The following is a 22,084-nucleotide window of genomic DNA, read 5'->3' on the forward strand; positions in this document are numbered from 1 at the left end:
ATAACACAGGGCCTCTAGAATGTGCCAACTACTATATAGAGGTAGAAACGAGCTGTGGGTGCACAGGCAAAAATACCATTGAGTTTTGTGTGAATAAAATTCACGTAAACACATTGGAATATTTTTTTTCTTACCTTTGTGTTTGAATAAAAATAAAATAAAATGACAGCTGTGTCCTTGTAAGTAGTCACATAGATTGACTATATTTTATAACAATTCCTGGTGGGACCGATGATTTTTCTGACTACTGACTGTGCGAGTCCCTTTCCCCAAACCTTCCTCCAGAGGCCTCTTACCTATCATTTAAAACTCAACTTTGGGTAAAATATTTCTGACTCTTTTTAGTATTTTCACAATGTGGACATTCCCACCGTATATCTAAATGTCTTCGGTGGCATTTAGTACGCGCATCATCATAATCTGGTAACCTGCCTGTTTTCCCGCTAGACTATGAGCATCTTGCTGGCAAGAACTGTGCCTTCTTTACATTTGTACCTCAGGTATGCGAGATTTGAATTAGTGATTGAATACATGAACAAACGAACACACAAATGGAATCTGAGAATAAATACTGGAACTATCTATTGCTTCTATAAACTTCAGGGTTTTTTTTTTTTTGCTATAATCTTACTTGATGATTTTCTCCCTCTTTTTGAGAGCCAGTTGGCTAAAAGGGTAGAAAGTTGAAGAGCATTTTTTCTTCTTTCCACTTCACATCCCCAAACTCTTGGCAATAAAGGAAAAACACGTGTTGTTCGTAGGAGTTTAATGTGAGAGGCCAAATGGTTTTCCTTTCAGAGACACAACAGATTGTGCAACAGGACAGATTTCTTTTTGGAACTTTGCAGCCTTTGGGCACCTTGGTGATTTTTCTCTTTACTCAAGAACTTTCTAAAAGTTCAGCGAGCGTAAGTCTGACAGCTTTGTAAGGGAAGATGGCTCAAGAGAGACCAGAGGCTCCCAGTTCTAATGATACAATCATAAAGAATAAAAACCCAATGAAAAAGAAAAAAGAGACAGACAAAGGATTATGAGTCCACAGGCCGCTTCTCCAGGCTCACTGAAGGACAGGCATGAGTTGGAAGTCTGCACCAAGTCTTTGGGAAATGGAATTGAAGTGGAGGGTAGGACCTTTTATTTTTATCCTATATATACTGCTCTTTTATTAAAAATAATAAGCATATACTCTAAAAGATAAGCATTATCCTTTAATAATAATTAAAAAACACCTAATAAAACTTTAAAAGACCTGCATGGCAGATAAAAGGAGGAGACACATATCTCAGAGCTGTGAACCTGTTAAAAGTATCAGGAAGGCTACATCTAAAAAGAATCAAAACTGAGAAAAATGTCTTTTTTAAGAAAAAAGTGCTTCTGGAATAAGGACAGCAGCTTTTTTACCCTTCTACTGTATGAAAATTGTTACAAGTAGGCCATACGAATTCTTTTTTATTCTCAGTTATTAGAAAGTTCTGGTGTCATTTTAAGTTACAATGTGCAGTTTTGAGTCAGAAATTCAAATGTCAAGTCCAGTATATTAATCAACATTTTAATCTTGGTTCAAAGATAAAATTTATCCCTCACCTCCAAGCCCTGATAGACAGTAAAAGGGGATCCCTTGTTCTTTCTCAGTACTTTCTCCTGTACCCCCTAGCTGCTTGGAATAAGGACAGCAGCAAGTGCTTGAGACACGTGCTATAATCTTGACTCTTTTATTCTGTTTCCTTTATCAGGGGGAACAAATGTCAAGCTAGAGAGGGAGTAACAATGATAGTTAAGACAAAGATGGTAGGTAGGGAGATAGTAAAAGGGCCTCACGGTACTTAAAAGTAATCCACTCTCTAGACTTAGATTATGTGACAGAATGCTGAAAGCAGCTGGAAAAGCAATTATGGATTTCTTATGTAATATGAGGAAAACAGGAAGAAGAGGTGCCAGGCAAGCAAGGAGAGATTTTTCCCTAAAGACGGAGGAGGTTGATCCTGGAAAGTTACAGGGCTGGTGAGCCTGATGGCAATTTAAGGCAAAATTCTTTTTTTTTTTGTGCGGGGGAAGATTCCCCCTAAGCTAACATCTGTTGCCAATCTTCCTCCTTTTTTTCTTCCTTTTCCCCCTCAGAGCCCCGGTACGTAGTTGTGTATAGTTATAAGTTCTTCTCATTCTTTGTGAGCCACCACAGCATGGCTACTGACAGATGGGTGGTGTGGTTCCGCAACCAGGAACCAAACCCAGGCTACCGAAGAGGAGTGCGCCCAACTTTAACCACTAGGCCATTAGAGCTGGATCTAAGGCAAAATTCTAATATAAATTTTTGCACAGATGATTTTAAACTATTAGAAAAAAGGAGTCCACATTGGTTCATTATGAACACACATATTAAACCAACTGAACTTTTGCAACAGGACTAATAGATTAATAGTAGAGATAGTTTATTGGATTCCTGCAAGATATTTCCTAGTTTCTTATAATCTAGATGGAGAAATTTGGGCTAGATTGTTATAAATTTAGTCAAATTGTGGCTGAATATCTGCTTCCAAAGGTAGGTGATTAATGGATCAGCCTCCTCCCAGGAGCAGGAGCATGTAGCTGCCTTTTTAATTAACAACTTTGATGAAGATGTGGAGATCCAGCTTATCAGTTTTCTCAGATTGGGTGGGTCGAATAAGGAATCTGGATTTTAAAAGGTTTTGCAGGTTGGTCATTTAACAGAAACTAACAATGTGAAATTAAACACAGGGTAAAAGTAAAGTCCTGCATTCTGGTTCTAAAAGGTTAAATATGTTTGTCCTTTAGCTTAATACACCATCTGAAAAAGAACTAGGGGTTTTAGTGGATAGAAAGATCAATAAGAGGCTATGGTGCAACTCAGCCTGCATTTAAACTAGTGTAGCCTGGGGTTGTGTTAATAAAAGCATAGTGCCCAGACTGAGGATGATGATATTTCCTCTCTAGTTTGGTCAGAACACATCTCAAATCTTGCATTTCACATCTGCACAGCACATTGAAGGTTCTTGCTTTAAAACTGGAGTCTGTTCAGGAAGTACACTGAAGGATGATATCTCTTAAAATGGAACATCAGACGAATTGAAGGGATTGTGTATTAGGCAGGGTTCTCTAGAGAAACAGAACCAATAGGAGATACAGAGATATATAGACTATACAGAGAGATATACATATATAAGAGGAGATTTATTATAGGGATTGGCTCGCGCGGTTATGGAGGCCCAGAAGTTGCACAGTCTGCCCTCTGCAGGCTGGAGAAGCAGGAAAGCTGGTGGTATAATTTAGTCCGTGTCTGAAGGCCTGAGAACCAAGGGGGGCCGCAGGCATAAGTCCAGAAGTCTGGAGGCCCGAAAACCGGGAGCTCTGATTTCCGAGGGCAGGAGACGATGGAGGGCCCAGCTGAAGGAGAGAGAGAGAGAGAGAATTCACCCTTCCTTCTCTTTTTGTTCTACTTAGACCCTCAACAGATTGGATGACGCCCGCCCACTTTGATGAGGGCGGATCTCTGTACTCAGTTTACTGATTCAAATGCTGATCTCTTCCAGAAACACCCTCACAGACACAGCAGAAATAATGTCTTACCAGCTCTCTGGGCATCCCTTAGTCCAGTCAAGCTGATGCATAAGATTAACTTCACAGATTGGGTGTGTTTTTAACTTGGAAAAGAGCAGGGTTGATGGAAAGGGAGGGTATTTCAGAAGAGTAATGGGCTGTCCCAGGGAGAAAGGAGTTGGTTTCCGCTGTCCTGACGGAAGGAAGAATGAGGATCATCCAGTATATTCAGTGTGAGCTGGGCTGGGCTACTTCAAGTAGCAGTAAGCTCCCTGTCACTGAAAGTGTTCTAGAAGCGGCTGGCTGACCATCTGTCAGGAAGGTTATTGCATGTGTTCCTCCACTGAATGTGGTTGAATCGGGTGAAGCTTCGTCAGTTTATATGAATCAGGAACATACCTTGAGTAAAATATATACATAGCGTATTCCCAAATGCAGTATTTGCCTAATCTGTGAACTCTGCCTCCAGCCTAAAACAAGAGACCTCACTATTAGTTCTGATCCTACAAGTCCAAAGCTACTTTGAAGATTAGATTATCTTTCAGTAAATACATACAAATCAAATTTATATTGCTGGGTTTCTTAGGTTAGTAGAGAGTCAATTTTATCTTAAGAATAAGTCTTTCCTTGCTGCTTTGTGAATTAAATAGCTGGGGCAGATTTTAGTTTTCAAGTGAACAATTTTGAATTGACAGGCACCCCCAGCTAAGAAGATTTCTCTCCTCTCCGTCTCCCCCGTCTCTTTTAATTGCAAATACAGCCATTCTCAGGGATGAGTGGCTCTTTGGTCCGTGTTCGTGACAAGTTTATACGTTTTCTTTGGCAGGATGGACGGGCAGCATCGTCAATTCTGGTTGGTGCTATGTTCATTTTCTGTAATCTCTACTCTACTCCTGGCCCAGCTGTTCGATTGCTATATGCAAAGCGTCCAGGAATTGGACTTTCGCCATCCCACAGGAGGTAAAGTAAGCTAGATGCAGGGTAGGCGCAGACAGGGTCTAATTGGTATCATGTACTTAAAAAAAAAAGCATTTTCAGGTAATTGACTTATTATCTTCTCTTTAGTCACAGTTTCTTCCTTTCTCTTATTTAAATTGCATCTCTTTACTTTTTTTGGATTAAAAGTGCTTCTGAAGATAAATTCTGAAATTTTTCCAAAGCCAGCCTTTAGCTGATAAATTTAATCTGCTAGGTCAAATAGGAATAGATGTTCAAATATTGAGCTAGTATAAAGCTTTTTCATAAGGTTTTTCATTTAATAAATACTCCTTTATCAGTTCTTTGGGGGAAGTACAGCAGTGTCACTAGTTATAAGCTTTCCTAAGTTGTTGGCTGCATTCTCTTTTGCTAGTTAATGTTTAAAAAATTAACACAGTAAATTTTTACTGTTAAGTGAATAATTTACGAGAACACACTTCATAGCAAAGATTGACTGCTTGTTTCTTCTGGGGTGGTGGGCACCAACAGAATGTCAATCTTCTGTTTTAGATACCTGGGCTATATGTGTGACCTCCTAGCGGACAAACCCTACCGCCCTCACTTCAAGCCTCTCACGATTAAGTCGATCACTGTCAGCCCAGTTCCTTTTTTTAACAAACAGAGAAATGGATGTCGCCCTTACTGTGATGTACTGATTGGAGAAACCAAAATATACACAACCTGTGCAGATTTTGAACGAATGAAGTAAGTCATGATACTTTTCTTCATTTCTTGTGAACTGCCTAAGTCTTGTGTAAGTTGGATCGTATTCCTGTGAGGACTACATCATTGTGAAATGGCTGATATAAAAAAAAAAAGCTTCAACATAGGCGGTAACCATAGAAAAACACAACGAAATTAAGGGATGCCATCGTTCCTTTTCAAATGGTGGTACGAGCTAAGGGACTAATGTGAGCTATAATGAGGGTTAAGACAGTGGTGTGGGACAGAGGACCTGAACATTCAAGAAGGAGATGACCTTGATGAGATATGGTGAGGATAATGGAAGGATCAGGGATGAATGAGATTTCTAGGTGAGAAACTAGGTAGATGGTGAATGTAATGAAAGAAGTTATAGAATCTATCATACAGAGCAGGTGCCAGTGGGAGGTGGTAGGGGGTGTGGAGAGAAGGGAGTGGATGGTTAACATCAAATGCAATTAGTTTGGAATAGATTGAATTTGAGAATTGGTATCCAAGACCCTCACAGAGCATTGCATTGCTGTTTCTATACTGATCTTGGTTGGACTTTTTGTACCTCTATCTCTGCTTTCACTATTAATTGAAAGTTAGGGAGAGGCAAATACATCAGGGCTAGATGTATTTGAGGAAAATGAGATCTGCAAAGTAGGGATGGGCAGTTGGTTTATCTGGTAATGCGGATGGGATAGAGAGAGAGGGGTTTAGGATTGACAGGACTAGTGCCATTCCATGGCAGAACCAGTTTGCACCCAGTTGGTACTGGCTTTGCTCCTGACTTTGCTTAAGACAGGAAATTGTTCCTGGGTCCAGGCCTGGGCAAACAGATCCCTTGGCCAGAGCCACAGAGGACTGTACCTGTGTTACTATACCAAATTGAACTCTCTTTCGATGTATGTTTTTGTGTCTGTTTAAAGAGAATACCGTGTCCAAGATGGAAAAATCTTCATTCCCTTGAGCATCACTGTGCAGGGAGATGTGGTAGTTTCCATGTATCACTTGAGATCAACCATCGGGAGCCGACTACAGGCGAAGGTATGGTTTCAGCAAGAATCATAACATAAACTCATCTGATCCTTTAACAGGAGTATTTCAGAGTCTTCTCTACATCACTTTCGGCTTGAGTGACTTGTGGGTTTAGAATTAGAAAGAGCCTGTGAAGATTACTGATGCTTATCTCCCTCATTTTACAGGGGAGGAAACTGAGACTCAGAAAGGGTGTGACTTGCCCCCATGATTTTGCCCAAAGATGGCAGCCCTAGAACTTCTAGCAAACCTTGTTTTTTAGAGGCTTGTGCCTTTTTTATAGTGTTCCATTTGGATTAGTGTGAGAGGGGATATTTCTGTTAAGGATGTGGGATTAAGTAAATTTTTTTCACTTTTTTTATTGTGATAAAATTTACCCATTTAAAGTGTACAGTGCAGTTGTTTTTAGTATTTTCAAAAAGTTGTGCAGCACCACTAATTCCAGAACATTTTCATCACCCTCAAAAGAAACCTTGTATCTGTTAACAGCCACTGCCCATTCCCCCTCCTCTGTCCTCTAAGCAACCACTAATCTACTTTTTGTCTCTATGGATTTGCTTATTTTGGACAATTCATATAAATGGAATCATACAATATGTGGTCTTTTGTGACTGGCTTCTTTCACTCAGCATAATGTTTTGAGGTTCATCCATGTTGTAGCATGGATCAGCACTTCTTTATATGGTCAAGTAATATTCCATTGTATGGCTATACCAGCTTTTATTAATCTCTTCATCAGTTGACAGACATTTGGGGATATTAGTAATAATGCTATAAGTAATTATATTTTAATTTATCAAATATTTGCTAAGTGCATGCTCTGTGCCAGTCATTGCCTCGGGGTTTAGGATTGACAAGAATAAGACTGGGTCCCTGCCTTTAAGGGGCTCAGCCTGGCAGGGGAAATTCACATATGTACAAATCTCCATGACCACAGTAGAGGTAGAATGAGATGCTATAATGGGAGTGGTTTGTTTTATCCAGCGGGGCCCAGAAGGGGTACAGAGAGGATGTGGCCTTTCAAGGTAGGCCTGAAGGCTGACTTCCTCAGGTTGGATCAGGAGCGTCCTGGGTAGAAGGAATGGAATGAGTCCAAGTGTGGCAGTGTGCAAGAACACCGGACATTAGCAGGTGAGGAATCGGCCTGCAAGGCAGAGTTCATGGAGAGGAGAGGCTAGAAATGAAGCTGGGCCAGTTCCAAGTGGGGAGGTCGGTTCATATGCATAGTAAACAAAGATTCCGACGTAGAAACAGTTGAAGGGGTATGGATCCCCAGAATAGAGTCTTTGATCCAATTCCCTTGTCACTGATTGATGTAATGTGCTTCTCTTATGTATTTTTAGGTGACCAACACTCAAATATTCCAGCTTCAGTTTCATACTGGATTCATACCACTGGACACAACAGTTTTAAAGTTCACCAAGTGAGTGCTGCTTGGGCTGAGAACGCTTTTGATCCCAGCAGCTGTGAAATGCTGGAGTCAGTGCCCGAAGCTCCTAGTGCTGTGCGCCGGCATCCCCCAGTCTGTGCTGCACGACTTTGAGTGTAGCCTAGCAACACATAGGCCGGTTGCCCTTTACAGCTTTCAGCTGTAAACAAATGAGCACAAATGGATCAGACTTCAAATAGAAAGGTCTAAAATTCCATGTGAGGGAACAAGAGGAAACAGAGTATCAATACCATGATCCTTTGCATCTGTGTATTCCTTTGTGTTTTTCAATGAGAAAGGCGGTTTAATCAGCATTGTGATATGAGCAATGACCCAAGAGAATGGATGCCAGGCCATAGCCCTGAAGCAGGTCCTCGGGGGGCCCCCTGCACCAGACATTAACAGTTGGTTGATGTATTCTAGTGTGGTCTAGGAAACTCGTGGAGGGTAGTGAAGCTGGGGTGATAGGGGGAGTTGCTGGGGCCAGACATTCGAGAGCTCGGGGTGGCGGCTGTGGGCCTATTTCACTATTTCAGCAACTGATTTGGCCATGCCCGTGCTCACAGGCTGGATGTACCAGCCCTGCTTTCTAGAATGCTTTCACATGCAATAGTATCCAAATTCTCTGAGTGGGCACTGTTCTCCACTTTTCTCTAGATGAGGAAGCAGAGGCTCAGAAAAGTACAGTAAGTTGTCTGGTTAATGGTTGGTTTTTCCCTGGAAATGAGTCTTGGAGTTAAGCTAAGAGTTAACCCACAATGGTTTCTGTGCTGAACATCATACTGGGTCCATTGTTTTCACTGGTCTTATTCTTTTAAATCCCTATTCAGGCCTGAGTTGGATGCATGTGATGTACCAGAAAAATACCCTCAGCTCTTTCAGGTGACTCTGGATGTGGAACTGCAGCCCCACGACAAGGTGATGGACTTAACCCCACCGTGGGAACATTACTGCACAAAAGACGTCAATCCCAGCATCCTCTTCTCCTCTCACCAGGAGCATCAGGATACTCTGGTCTTGGGAGGTAGGAGTCGCCTGGTGGTTTTGTTTTCGGGACGAAGCCTCTGTGTTGTTTATCACATGGGCTCATTTCCTGCGGTTCATGGTTGTTGCATGGCCTTTTGTCTTGCAGGACAGGCTCCAATAGATATCCCGCCAGACAACCCCAGGCATTTTGGGCAAGGTGGCTTCTTTTCCTCTCTCTGTTGGCAAGGTACTTCCAAGCATTTCCTTCAGTTATGTGGTTCTTCTATGAAGATGACCGATCCTGGAAGCAGCCTAAAGGAAAGCAGCGCTTAGACATCACTCAGAGTCTGCTTCATTTCACACTCTCCCCTCTCATTCCTTTTCAAATCAGGCAGCTTCCCTGCTGTCCACTCCATAGATGCTCTAGACATGATACTTTCTGGGATCTCCATTTACACTGCTGACTCACAAAGAAATTAACAAAGGACTCTGTCTCCTGCCTTCAACTAAATATTCTAAGAATCTAAAGTCTGGCATTTCCCTCAGGGGCTCTAACCACTAGTGGGGCAGAGCTGAGCTTCCCCTGGTACAGGGGAGGCAAACATTGTGCCCATGTGTCTCTGCTACTTGCTTTAACAGCCATGGCAGAAGTTGGGGTCGATCACAGTGTCCTTTTCTGCTGAACCTGGAGGTGTTTTCAGAATCTTTTCCCACATAACCCTTCAGCCTGCTCCCATCAGTAGACTGGCATTGGCATTCTAAGCAGTACCCGTTTGCCTTCCTTGTTTGAGTTTGCTGAGGTTAACCACAGGTTCAGTGTAGAATTGAATAGTAAAGACTTCCCATTGAAGAGGGTAGGAAACTGGTGACGGTCTACTTAAAATTCTCTTGATTGACCTTCCTCTGCTGTGGGAGCACAAGACAGTATTCCCATTGCTTACACAGACTTTTCCGTGTTTGGTGAAAAACTTGTTCATAACTCCTTTGAATTGAAAGGCTTACTTTCAGAATTTTCTACTGAGAAATTAGACCAATAACATAAGAAAATGGGAAAGCCCGGGAAATCTGGATAGCAGGGAGATTTCCCAGGGTCCTCTTGTGCCCCAGACTGTCATCTTCCTCACGTGAGGGCTTTTCATAAACTTCGCTGTTAACCTCTCCATGCTGTTTTAGCAAGTAACTTAGAAATCGTTCCTGTTAGGCTCTGAAGTAGGTTTTAGCACAAACGCACAGTCTCTTCTTTGAACCTCACAGAGCCGAATATGTTTAGGAATGCAGAATTTGGATTTTAGGAAGGTGAGATGGTGCGTAAAACTGCATATTACCCAGCATCCCCAGGGGCATCTCAGACTATGACTCGTAATCAAACAGATCAATATTTCTGCAGTAAAACATGTACATAATAGCCCTGAGTGAGATAAATGAAGACTATAAATACTTTCCCATCAGTTCTGGTCAGATTTTTCTGCCAACTGAGTTTGCACCAAACTTAGGGAAATCGTTCCCTTTTCATAGCTTTTTGTATTTCAAAATTGGGGATAAGGGATGTGGATCTGTTCTTGACTTGGAATGTGAATCTATCTGATATTAAATAACAAAGTTCTGTAGGAGGATGTGTCTCAAGGGGAAGGTCACTACCAGCCTCTCCATTCCTTCCCCAGAAGACACCTTTCCTGCTGCCCATCTTATGCTGAAAGTATCTCGTTTAGGTTGGTGTAAGGACCATCCATGGCACAGCCATTCCCTCTGTTCACTTGTTGTGGGGGTGGGGTTCACTTCTGCTCCAGACTGTGGGAGAAAGGCCTTGCTTTTGGCTACAGGCCACATGGAGAAGTAAAAGGCAGTGAGAGAATCGGCAAAGGACTTGGAGATTTTTTTTCAAAGCTCCTAGCATAGTACTTGGAAAATGATAATAACAAAAATAATAATAGTAATAAAAAACACTGAAGTACTACTTAACTATAGATCTGAGCACTTTCTATATACTACCTCATGTAATTTTCACAGCCATGATGTGAGTTAGGTACTATTTATTGCCCCCATGTTGCTGAGGAGGAAACCAAGACACAGAGATGTGCAGTAACTTTCTCAGTGTCACAGAGCCGGTAAGCAGTGGAGCTGGAATTCAAACCCAGGCTGTCTGACTCGTGAGTTCTTGCTCTTCACCTCTGTGCTGTACTGCCTCTCAGATGCCCAACAGGTGGTGATGGAATGTAATGGGAAATACATCAAGTTTTCCATTGGTAACGGTCTGAAAGCGCTGTTTGCTCAGGGTTCCTTCTCTCTTTCTAGAGTGATATACATATGTTCTAACAAAGACCAATAAAGCTATGGCCAGTAACTAACTGTTGATTGGCATACTGGCCTTCCCTAGATCAGAAATCTGAGAAATCCTTCTGCGAGGAGGACCACGCTGCCCTAGTGAATCAGGAAAGTGAGCAATCAGACGATGAACTTCTGACCCTTTCTAGTCCACATGGCAATGCCAATGGTGACAAACATCACGGAGCCAAGAAGCCCAGCACAAAGCCACAGGAGCCAGCTGCCCCTCCACCCCCCGAGGACGTGGACCTTCTGGGCCTAGAAGGGTCTGCAGTGAGTAAGAGCTTCTCTCCGCCGGCGGCTCCTCCCACCAATTCTGAGCTCCTGAGTGACCTGTTTGGGGGTGGAGGTGCGGCCGGCCCTGCCCAGGCTGGACAGTCGGGGGTGGAAGACGTGTTTCACCCGAGTGGACCTGCATCCACCCAGTCAACACCGCGCCGGTCTGCCGCCTCCGCCTCTGCGTCTCCAACTCTCAGAGTGGGAGAAGGTAATGTTTTCCATGTTGCACTGTACCTCTCAGTTTTGAATTATAACCATCCGGCCAAGCAGGTAGAATCGAACTTTCCTGCTAAGCTAGACTTCTCTGGTGTCCTTAAAAGTCCCTTAGAGAGGTCTCTATCTCCATTTAAGTGGAGAACACAACAGAAATATTGTCCGTTTTGGTGGGACGGTCTAAGAGTGAATATTTGAGCTCCTCACTCTTATTTTCTTTTCAGGGCTTCAGTCTCTGAGCTGCTTTAGTTACATCTGCTTGGAGACGTAGATTGATGGATTATTATTAATAATAACAGCTAATATTTGTGGGGTACTTAACATTTGCCAAGCATGGAATTTAACTAAACATGGATTCAGTTCTTATAAAAACCCAGTAAAGAGGTGCTATTATTATCCCTGTTTTATAGTTGAGGAAACAGAGGCTTGGAGTGAAATTAGTAGCATATGTTTATACAGATAGTAATTGATGGGGCCAGGGTCCAGAACTAGCCCATTTGACTGCAGAGCTTTCCCTCAGTTTTCCTGTAATGTCTTCCTGGAATTGTAGTTTTCTGAATACACTTTGGCCGTGCAGAGAAGTACTTGTTACTTCAAGATCTGGTTAAGGGACTTAAGCCAGCTGCACAGCTGCTGGAGCAGAGCAGTTGGTGCCAGGGAAGGAGTTTGAGCCCCATGTGACTCAGTTAGCTTAACTCTGCTCATTGCTACAGACTCACCTGGTCGTCCACAATTTTTTGACATTTTGCAAGACAGTGTAGGTGGGTAAGCAGAAGTCTGTTATAGCTTCTGAAGAAACAGCTGCCCCTTGTTACTGTCACCGTTAACCAAGATGGCATCACATTAGGAAGAGTAAAGAGACATGTCTCGACTCTCCAGGCCTATGGTAACCTGTAGGAACTTTCTTTTCTAAGCTCATCCTTCACTTCTCAGAAGGCTCTGGCTGGTCTTGATTTAGTTGAGCTGGAGGCATTCTTTTGTAAGAGTGAGTCTCGGAATCACTGGATGTTGGTGCTGAGGCTCAAGCTCCTACATTAGTTATTGATGGAGTCAGGGTGTGAGCCCAGGTGCCCTGAATCCCAGGCTATTTCCTCTGTACTTCACTTCCTTCCATCCAGTTCTTACTCACCAAAATGAATAAAAGCTGAGTCGGGAACAGTATCCCCAAGATCCAAGATAGCATCGTACTCGGTCACATCTTGAGACTGTGCACCCTGTGTGACTTTTGAGGATGTAATTCATCAGAGTCCCATGCAGATAGTTGTGTTCCAGTGTCAGAGCTGGAAGGGACCTGTGAGACATTAGTTAAATCTGTGCCTCAGGTTGTAGACAATGAAACGGAGCCCTAGATATATTGAAAGACTTGTCCAAGGATACACAGCTGATTAGTGGCAAACCCAGATCTAGAACTCGAGTATTCTGTCCCCCAAGAGGAAGCAGAAAGAACACAGAATCCAGAGTTAAAGGCTTGGATTTGAATGCTGGAACAGACACTTAACTATCTGTGTAGGCTTGTTAAAAAACCTTCACCTTCTTAGTTGTAAAATGGGATAATACTAACCTGTCAGCATTGTTGTAAAGACTAGATTTTGAGCTCCTGTCTTCTGGTGTTGGGAAGTTCGCTTTTAGCTATTGGAGAATGCCTCTAATTTAACATAAATTGATATTACAAGTGTACCAAAAAGATTTTAGCATCCTCCACTAGTTGGCTTCAGACTTAGATTTGGAGGGATAAGCCTGGTGTCCTCTTCTAGTTACTCTGTAGATGTTGGTATTCTCACTTTATAGGAGGGATAAAGTTTTGTGAATATTGGACGGGGTAAGGGATACATACTATGTAGCAGAATGCCTGACAAATAGTTGATACCATTGCTCCTACACAAGACTAATCTGCCCAGCGGGTATTAGGAGAGCATTACGTCACTGAAGCTGAACACATATTAAACCACATATTCTGCCTGGGTTTGGAGAGTTGGATTTATTCATTAGCTTGTTTGATTCTAGTTGTCTATTCCTAGAATAGGTCAATCTCACTCCAGGAAGCAATCAGCACCTTAGGTTGGTACTTACAGATTAGGAAGGAGCTAAAGGGAGTTTTGTTCCTTGCCCAATAATGAGAAATTAAAGGCCCATTATACACATGCAGCTCTGCGTTCATTTCACGCCTCTGAGGAATGTGAGATGCCTTTGGGAGATTCCTGGAGTTTGGAGTCAGAAAGACTTGAGCATGAATTCCAGCCCTATTATTTACTTGATATTGGGCGAGAAACTTGGCTTTCTGAACCTCAGTTTTATTGTCAGTAGAAAGAAGATAATACCACTTCTGTGTGACAGGGAAATGTTGAGGATCAGCTGAGGTATTCTTTATGAAAGGCAATGTAAACCCTAAGAAATGATACAATAGTAGTGTTGTTGCATTGATGCTGGACACCTCAGCTGCCCACTTCGTTTTAGTCTTCTTAGTTCATTCACAAACTTTTCCTCACTTCATGAAATCTGCGACTAGTTTCTAGCAGGTTGTTGAGAGGCAGTTTTGGAAACGACATTTGAGTTCCATAGGACATAAGATATGAAGAGAGTTCAGTTTTTGTCACACTCATTTTCTTCTCTTTTTAACTTTCAAGTGAGCTAGAGACTACTAACAACACAAAACAAAACTAAATAAAACCGGTCAGTGAGGTTTTCTACTGTTTGCCTTAAAAGCTGAGCCCCCTGCCTGGTATTTGTCCACTAATTCATTCAGCATGAACACAGTTCATTCACAGAGCACCTCCTCTGGTCCAGGCATGGTTTGCCACTCCTTGATTCTTCTGTGTTGGCCTTGTCTTCTCAGCTAGTCTGTAAGCTTGACTTATTTCATGTTTTTAAGATGCCCAATGACCCAAGGGGCCCTATTGTAGTGTTTATGGTTCATCCAACAGATAAATCCAGACTCCTCCTTTGTCCGCAAAGAAGGAATTACTTATGTGTGCTCGGAAAACCTTAGGATCCATTGTTAGCCCTGGAGGAAGTTTTAAGGATAGGACGGGCCTGTGGAGCAGCCCAGGAGGCAGGCATTGTCCCCATTTTTCATGTATTTGGCCTAGGGCCTGGCAATAGTGGCAATTCTTCAATATTTATTGAATAAATGAACTCAGGGGACAAAAAAACACATTTTTCCTATTCTTTTCTAGGTGCCACGTTTGACCCATTTGGAGCACCTTCTAAGCCATCAGGTCAAGATTTGCTGGGTTCTTTTCTGAACACGTCCAGTGCTTCCAGTGACCCCTTTCTTCAGCCTACGAGAAGTCCCTCACCTACAGTGCATGGTAGGGAAGTATTTTACATTGTGTTCAGTGGAACATAGTTTTCCACAAGAGAGCAGTGGGTGCTCAGATATAAAAGCATCCTATAGGTGTTTTTTGGGGAAAAAAGCTACATAATGCATCTCTCTTTTGGAAATTAACAATTCACCTTAACATATGAAAAGCTCTGGGATGTCTTACAGTAAGGAAGCCTGCTTAACTTTGTTTTACTCAGCTTTCCTAAAACTTACTTGATGTGGAATTCTTTTTTGCATTAGAGCTACATGCACAGAATTGTAAGGCACCATTGATTGTAGGATGTATCTTTATTTTATGTGCTGATAAGAAATAAAAAAAAGGCTGCCACTTTTAATTTATTGGAAGATGCATCCTCATTGGAGAAATCTTTGATCTATGGAAAAAAATGAGTCTTAGATTAATAATATGTGATATAAGCATTCCACAAAATTAGTATTCCACAAAACAAAATTTAGAATATAATGCCCTGATGTATTAGATCTATTTTGCCTAATATGAAGCCACTAGTGGCTGTTGAGCACTTGAAATGTGGCTAGTCTGATTTAAAATGAGCTCTGAGTATTTCAAAACTTAGTACAAAAGAAGAATATAAAGTATCTCATTAATATTTTTATATTGATTCTTAAGACAATATTTTGAATATATTGCATTAAATAAAATACATTAAAATTAATTTCACCAGTACCTTTTTACCTTTTTTAATATGACTCCTAGAAAATTTTATTTTTTTATTTTTATTTTTTTCGTTTTTTCATTTTTTTTGTGTGTTTGTGAGGAAGATCAGCTCTGAGCTAACGTCTGTGCCAATCCTCCTCTTTTTGCTGAGGAAGACTGGCCCTGGGCTAACATCTGTGCCCATCTTCCTTCACTTTATATGGGACACTGCCACAGCGTGGCCCGACAAGCGGTGCCTCGGTGCGTGCCCGGGATCTGAACCCGGGCCGCCAGCACTGGAGCGTGCGCACTTAACTGCTATGCCACAGGGCCGGCACCTAGAAAATTTTAAATTATATATATGGCTCACGTTATATTTCTATGTTACAGGCTTAGGTTGTGTGGAAAGAAAGTAATAACATCAATTTGCAAGTGCAAAAGGCTATCATTTAGGTAATATTGATTAAAACAGGAGCTCTTCGGGGAAGGACAAATGGCCTTGAGCTAGTGAATTGTAGCTCATTCCTGATGTTGAAGGCTCTTGAACATTATTAGCCTCAATCCAGAGGGCCACATATTGTCAAATGCACCCTCAGCTTGCCTGGAGAACATAATCTCATCATCAGCTTGACTTAATGGAAGCCACGCAAATGCAAAAGGAAGATGAGTTGTGTAACACTGGTCAAACCGTAATGACTGAAAATGAGAAATCAGTCCAGGAACAACCCTTATGGGTGATTTCCAACTGATCTAAAATCTCAAACTGTTTGAAGTAGGTCCACAGGACAACATACAAGAAAATCACCTCTCACGCTTGAGTAGTCCCCACGTAAGAGAATCTCCTGATTGGAAGTTGGTTACCCTGGGAGGAAAGATGCAAGGAGATAGGTTAAACCAGTTATTTTTGCTCACTTATTTAAAATGTCACTCATGTCATTGCTCTGCTCAAAATGGCTCCCTATTTGACTTAGCATGTTAGCCAGAGTCCTCGAAAGGGCCTCCCTAGGCCCTGTACCTCAGTGCCTGTGACCTCATTTCCTATTCTCTCCCTCCTGCTCTCTCCATTCCCACCATACTGGCCTCTGTGCTGTTACGCTGGCTGTGCCCGCCTCCCCAGACATGGGCATGGCTAACTCCTTCACCTCCTTTGAATCTTTCTCAAATGTCATCTCTCAGTGTAGTCTCACCATGGGGACTCCTCTTTCCAACTCACAACTCGGCCCCCTGCCCTTACTCTACATTTTCCTTTCCAGTGTACTTACCAACTTCCAGTATACTGAATCATTCACTTACCTGTTTATTTTTTGTTGTCTGTCTCTCCCCACTGGAACACGAGTTCCACAAAGGCAGGGGTCTTTGTTTTGTTCATTAATGGTTCCCAAGTGCCTAAAAGACTTACTGGTACACAGTAGGTGCCGTCTATCTATTTTTTCTGTCTAATATGTAAATGTAAAATGAATTACCTCATTTTTTCCTATCTAAGTCTCTTTGATATGTAGTGATAGCGTTTATAAGGTCACACATTTTCCTGACTTTAATACTGTGAATTTAATATTTGGGTGGGTGCTACCTTTTATGTCACATGGGTATAGATGTTCATGCTTCAGCATGGCAGTTCTCGGTCTGGTTCTCTGCTTCCTGTGAGCTGGTTAGAATATGTTGTTTATCACCCAGTTTAGGCCAGCTAGCACTCCTCTGTTTTGTGGCCACACTTCTTATTTTGGCCTGTGTCATGCCAGTGAGGGAAAGGATTTTCCACGATCCTTGCTGGGAAAGCAATGATCATTCCACTGTTAGTGAGTCAGTGGCACCATCTTCATATAGGATAACATGGGTGAGATGCAGATGTTAGATTGGGGGTCAGATTGCCCACCTCCAAATCCTTGGGGCACTTTTCCAGATTTCCACAAGGCACCACCAATCTCTTCTGAAAATCAAGAAATACTGCCTTTGAGTTCAACAAATATTTATTGAACATATACTCTGAAGAAAATAATTACTTGGAACCTGGTGTTGGAAGAACAAGTAAACAAATAACCATAATAAAAGACAAAATAGAGATTAAAATATTAGGTAATTACTTTTTCATTTGTATATTCCTCTATCTCCAACGGATTCTAAGTTTCTTGAGGATAGGCAATGTGTCTTTTACCTTTCCTTTGCCTGGTGTGGCGCCTTGCACAGGGTAGGTGGTCATGAGGGTTTGTGGTTTTGATCAGTAATAAGGTTGAAGCTCTGACACCTGGTTCTACATCTCAGTTGGATGTAAGACTAAGATTAGAGTGAAAGGAAATCAGACAGCAAATGTTATCAAAATGGTCCAATTTCCACCTCAGTTTTCATGGATTATTGTGGGAAAAAAGAAATAGACAGGAAATAACTGTTACTGCTGACAATGGCATGTTCTTCTTAACTTAATGATGGGAAGGTACGGGCTGTCTTGGTTTGTACTCAGCAAACAAAACAGGTAAACATAAGGTTTGGTAATGCTAATCTTGGTGATTTAATTGTTCTTTTGGTGGTGGTGGTGGTAGTATGTGTGTATATGTGTGTGTGTCTTAAATCCCACTTGCAATGTTAGTTTAGTATATACATTTTACCCACTGATTTTATGGATAGAACCTAGAGGTACCTTAGAAAGAAATTCATTCTTATGGCATCCTGTTTCTTACTTGGATTTTATAGATGCGGAAAAAACTTAACGCTACCAATGTGTATTCCTCTAATAATCTGATTCTCTTTAGCTGAACATTTCTTTTAAATTCTACATTTGGAACTTTGACAGGGGTCAGAATGATCTATTTTGAAGCTGCAATGAGTTTGTTTTGAGTGACAATAAACACATCTCTGACACCAGCATGGTGGGTGGCATATAGTCAGTGCCCAAGACACGTTCTGAATGACTCATCATTCTCAATTCATGTCACAGCAGAGAGAAAACAAAATTTCAGTCCTAAGTGGATCATGCCTCTCGCACACTGGATAATGCCAACCTAAGGCGAATTGAATTTAACTTTCTTTTCACTTTTTCTTATTGCCCCCTGACTTTGTGTTGTGTAGAGGTGAGACACACAAAGATGAATAAGATAGTTCTTGCCTTCAAGGAACTCACAATTTAATGGAGATAGGCATATGCACAGTTATAATTCAAAGTGTGTGGATATTGAGGTCAAATAAAGGTGAGCCAAAGAAGGAACAGAGACAGACAGTGTATGGCTTCCACCAGCCCTCATGGACGTACTAACCACAGATGGAGGCACAAATATCAATGCTGCAGATGTGGCGAGAGCTCGGAGGGAGAGATAAATCACTTGGGACCTTGGAGGGCCATGCAGGCTTCATGGAAGGGATAGCATATTCCCGTGTGATCTCAGAAAAGTGGATTCTGAGCTCTCTTGTCCTGATTCTCTTTCTTCTCCCCACTTGCAGCTTCTAGTACACCTGCCGTGAATGTTCAGCCAGATGTTTCAGGCGGTTGGGACTGGCACACTAAACCAGGTAATGGTCAGCGGTTATTTTTGTGCACATTTAACCAATTGCTAAAGCATATCCCTCACCCAAGATGAAGTGCAGACTTCACAGGATTACAGCCCTCCTGTGTCATTTCCTCAAGACCCACTTTCTGGCGGAGTTTTCCACATTGCCCACGATGACATGATGGTGCTGCATATTATATGTTATTTACCTTTTCTGAGTCTCATTTGCTGAATGTCCATCTTGACAATAGAATTAGACACATCTGGGCATATGTCTAACTCAGCCACTTGGAAGCTCTTAGATTTTTTACACGTCTAAACCTCAGTTTTCTTATCTGTAAAATGGGGTTCATAATTCTTACCCCACATAGTTGTATAAGTTTAAGTGAAGTAACTTTTATGAAAATTTCTGGTATAGAGTGGATGCTAGATAATCTGAATAGTCTTCTTTCTTCACAAAGCACTTGTTCAGGGCTGGATTTCTCTGTAATAAATAAGCTCTCTTTCTCATGGCTAGTATGGTATTTCTTGAGAGCTGTCTTGTGGGATTGCGTTCCCAATGCTGTGCAAATTAAGCACATTGTGTGCGTGTGTTTATCACAGCAACTTTCTGAAGCGGTAATTGTTTCCTTTTTTAACAAGGGAGAAAATGTTGAAGCTCAATATGCCTAAGGTCGCTCAGCTAGGAAGTAGCAGAGCCAGAACTCAGATCCAGGCCTGACTCCAAATCCCACAGGAGAGAATGAAGTCGGGTGACATGAGAGGTAGACACAGGACATAACAGTTCATGTGTGGCCAGGAAACGACGTATGCCTTCTCTGTTCCCTGTCCCTGCTCCAGGCCACTATTCACTTAAGTCAGAGCAACAGGGTCTAGCAACTTCTAACATATCTCCTAATTTGCCCTCAGGGGCGAGATGGGGAGTAGCTCCTGACTTCTGAATTTCGGAATTCAGCCTTGGACAACTAACTCCTTTTCAATGCTCTTCTTCCCCTCGCAGGAGGTTTTGGCATGGGAAGCAGATCAGCTGCCACCAGCCCGACGGGATCCTCCCATGGCACTCCCACCCATCAGAGCAAACCCCAGACTCTCGATCCTTTTGCTGACTTGGGGACATTAGGTACAGACTTAGCAGGTTAAAATATAAACAACATTTACTTGTGGTTACAAAGTCTCGAATATAAGTCTTTGGTGTTAATAAGCTAACCTGGGACCTAAAATCGTGTGTATTCTTAAACTATCCTTTAAAACCTGAGATTGGCTTTAAAAGAATGGAAACAGGCTTCATATATTGGGTTAGAAATAACCCCAATTAATCCGTTTCTCTGATACCTAATTTTGGATTAGTAGCATGAAAAAGTTGGAACTTCCAGGACAACAGAGTTTGGCTGCAGCAAAAGTAACATAGGGAAACGTGGAGAAATGAGGCTGGTCAGATAGATTTGTGCCACATGGGGCCAGCCATGTGTGGGCCTCCCTGGGATGTTACCAGTGAGATGCTCACACTGGGATCCCTCTTCCCTGCACAGACTCCAGTGCTCTCTGGTCCATTTGTAAAATTCCATACAGAAAATAGATTTTTTGTATAGTATTTCCAAAGTGTTTTTCATCATAAGTTGATCATCGTTATAGGATAAGTGTTCCATGAACAAGTAATTTTGGAAACACTGGGTTCAGAGGACTTCGATTACTGCAAAAACTTCTGAGAATCAGTGTTTACGGTGATGCTCCCCAAAAGGGATGTAGTCTACAGGGTTCTCAAACTGTTTTACCAAGGAACCTTTTTCCAAGGAGTAGTTCATTGGACTAGCACTTCTCGAAACTTTTCTTCCTCTTCTTTCCTCCCTCCTCTGGACAGTGCAGAGTTCTTAAAGAGGGGTGGGGTAGCCCTGCCACAAAGGTTTGGATTGGCCATGTTGATAGTTTAGGTTCTCAGAAAGCCCTCCTGAGGCATTTAGAGACAAATTGTCTGCAGGCAATGAGAGCATGGCTACTATTAATAGTGTCAGAATCTTGACCTTCCATTATTTATTCTTTAAAGTTTTTCTTTCTTTTAAGAACTCTCAAATTTGTTCCCCTTCTTTGTATCTTAAGGTAATCTTCAAATTTAAAAATAATAACATCAGTTGAAATTCTACTTCAAATAAAATCTCATTCACTGTTCATTTTTCATCTGTTTATTCATTCCACAACTGTTTACTAAGTGCCTTCTATGTACAAACACTATTTTAATAAAAAACAACCAACCAGCCAAACAAAACCAAAACAAAATTCCTGCCTTCCTAAAGCTTGTATTCTAGAGGGAGAAACAAACAGTAAATGAATTAATATGCAATATGATGTCAGATAATAAAAACAACAATTAATGTTTATTGGAGGCTTCGCTATGTGTCAGGGACTATTTTAAGTGCTTTACAGATATCATTTCATTTAATCTTCCCAATAATCTTTCAAGTAGGGACTGTTATAATCCTCATTTTGCAGATGAGGAAAACTGGGGCATAAAATGTTAGTAACATGCCCAAGTCACAAGGTTTCGGCCCCATGAAGTCTAGCTCTAAAGCTTGCTCACATAACCCGCGTGCAGAGTGCTGTGAAAAAATCAGGTGGAGAAGTGATGGTGAGTGATGGGTGGGTGGGGGTGTTATTTTAGTCATGAGGGGGTTAGGGAAGGCCTCTCTGAAGAGGTGACCCTTAGAGGAAGTTCTTTTTTAAAATCCAACATCACATCTTGCATTTAGTTGTCATGTCCTTTTAGACACTTTAATCTGGAAGAAAGAAATCAGCCTTTCTTTGCCTTTCATGACATTGATAGTTGAAGGGTACTGGCCAGTTGAAAAAGTCTCAGTTTGTTAACTTTGATCACTTGATTAAGGTGAAATCTGCCAGTTTTCTTCATTGTAAAGTTACCATTTTTCCCTTTGCGATTAATGAGTAATCTAGGGGAGATAATATGAGACTATCCTATTTGAGATAATCCTATTTGAGAATGTCCTATTCTCTATCTGACTTTCCCCTGCTGGTTTTAGCATTTATTAATGATTCTTGCCTGAAGCAGTCATTACTATGATATTTGCAAAATTGTGATTTTCTGATTCTGTCCTGCTTTCTACATATATTAATTGGCATCTCACTGTTAGGAAGAATCTCTTTTCTCTCTCTTT

At 41.7% G+C, this 22,084-nt stretch overlaps 1 protein-coding gene across 3 annotated transcripts in view; it reads left to right on the plus strand.

Annotated features, from left to right (window-relative positions):
- DNAJC6 (DnaJ heat shock protein family (Hsp40) member C6) overlaps positions 1 to 22,084 on the plus strand; it is a 137,524-nt gene that overhangs the window by 105,807 nt on the left and 9,633 nt on the right. For 2 of the 3 annotated variants that reach the window (XM_058538224.1, XM_058538225.1), the window contains exons 6-15: positions 4,382 to 4,515; positions 5,044 to 5,238; positions 6,150 to 6,267; positions 7,602 to 7,681; positions 8,518 to 8,711; positions 8,820 to 8,900; positions 11,028 to 11,462; positions 14,641 to 14,775; positions 18,874 to 18,942; positions 19,921 to 20,040. In XM_058538224.1, the coding sequence (XP_058394207.1) occupies positions 4,382 to 4,515; positions 5,044 to 5,238; positions 6,150 to 6,267; positions 7,602 to 7,681; positions 8,518 to 8,711; positions 8,820 to 8,900; positions 11,028 to 11,462; positions 14,641 to 14,775; positions 18,874 to 18,942; positions 19,921 to 20,040 (1,561 nt within the window). Of the gene's footprint in view, positions 1 to 4,381; positions 4,516 to 5,043; positions 5,239 to 6,149; positions 6,268 to 7,601; positions 7,682 to 8,517; positions 8,712 to 8,819; positions 8,901 to 11,027; positions 11,463 to 14,640; positions 14,776 to 18,873; positions 18,943 to 19,920; positions 20,056 to 22,084 lie in introns of all 3 variants that reach the window. The other variant, XM_058538226.1, reaches the window with a different exon arrangement.

This window comes from Diceros bicornis, chromosome 4 (assembly GCF_020826845.1).
Source record: "Diceros bicornis minor isolate mBicDic1 chromosome 4, mDicBic1.mat.cur, whole genome shotgun sequence".
NCBI classification, from domain to species: domain Eukaryota; kingdom Metazoa; phylum Chordata; class Mammalia; order Perissodactyla; family Rhinocerotidae; genus Diceros; species Diceros bicornis.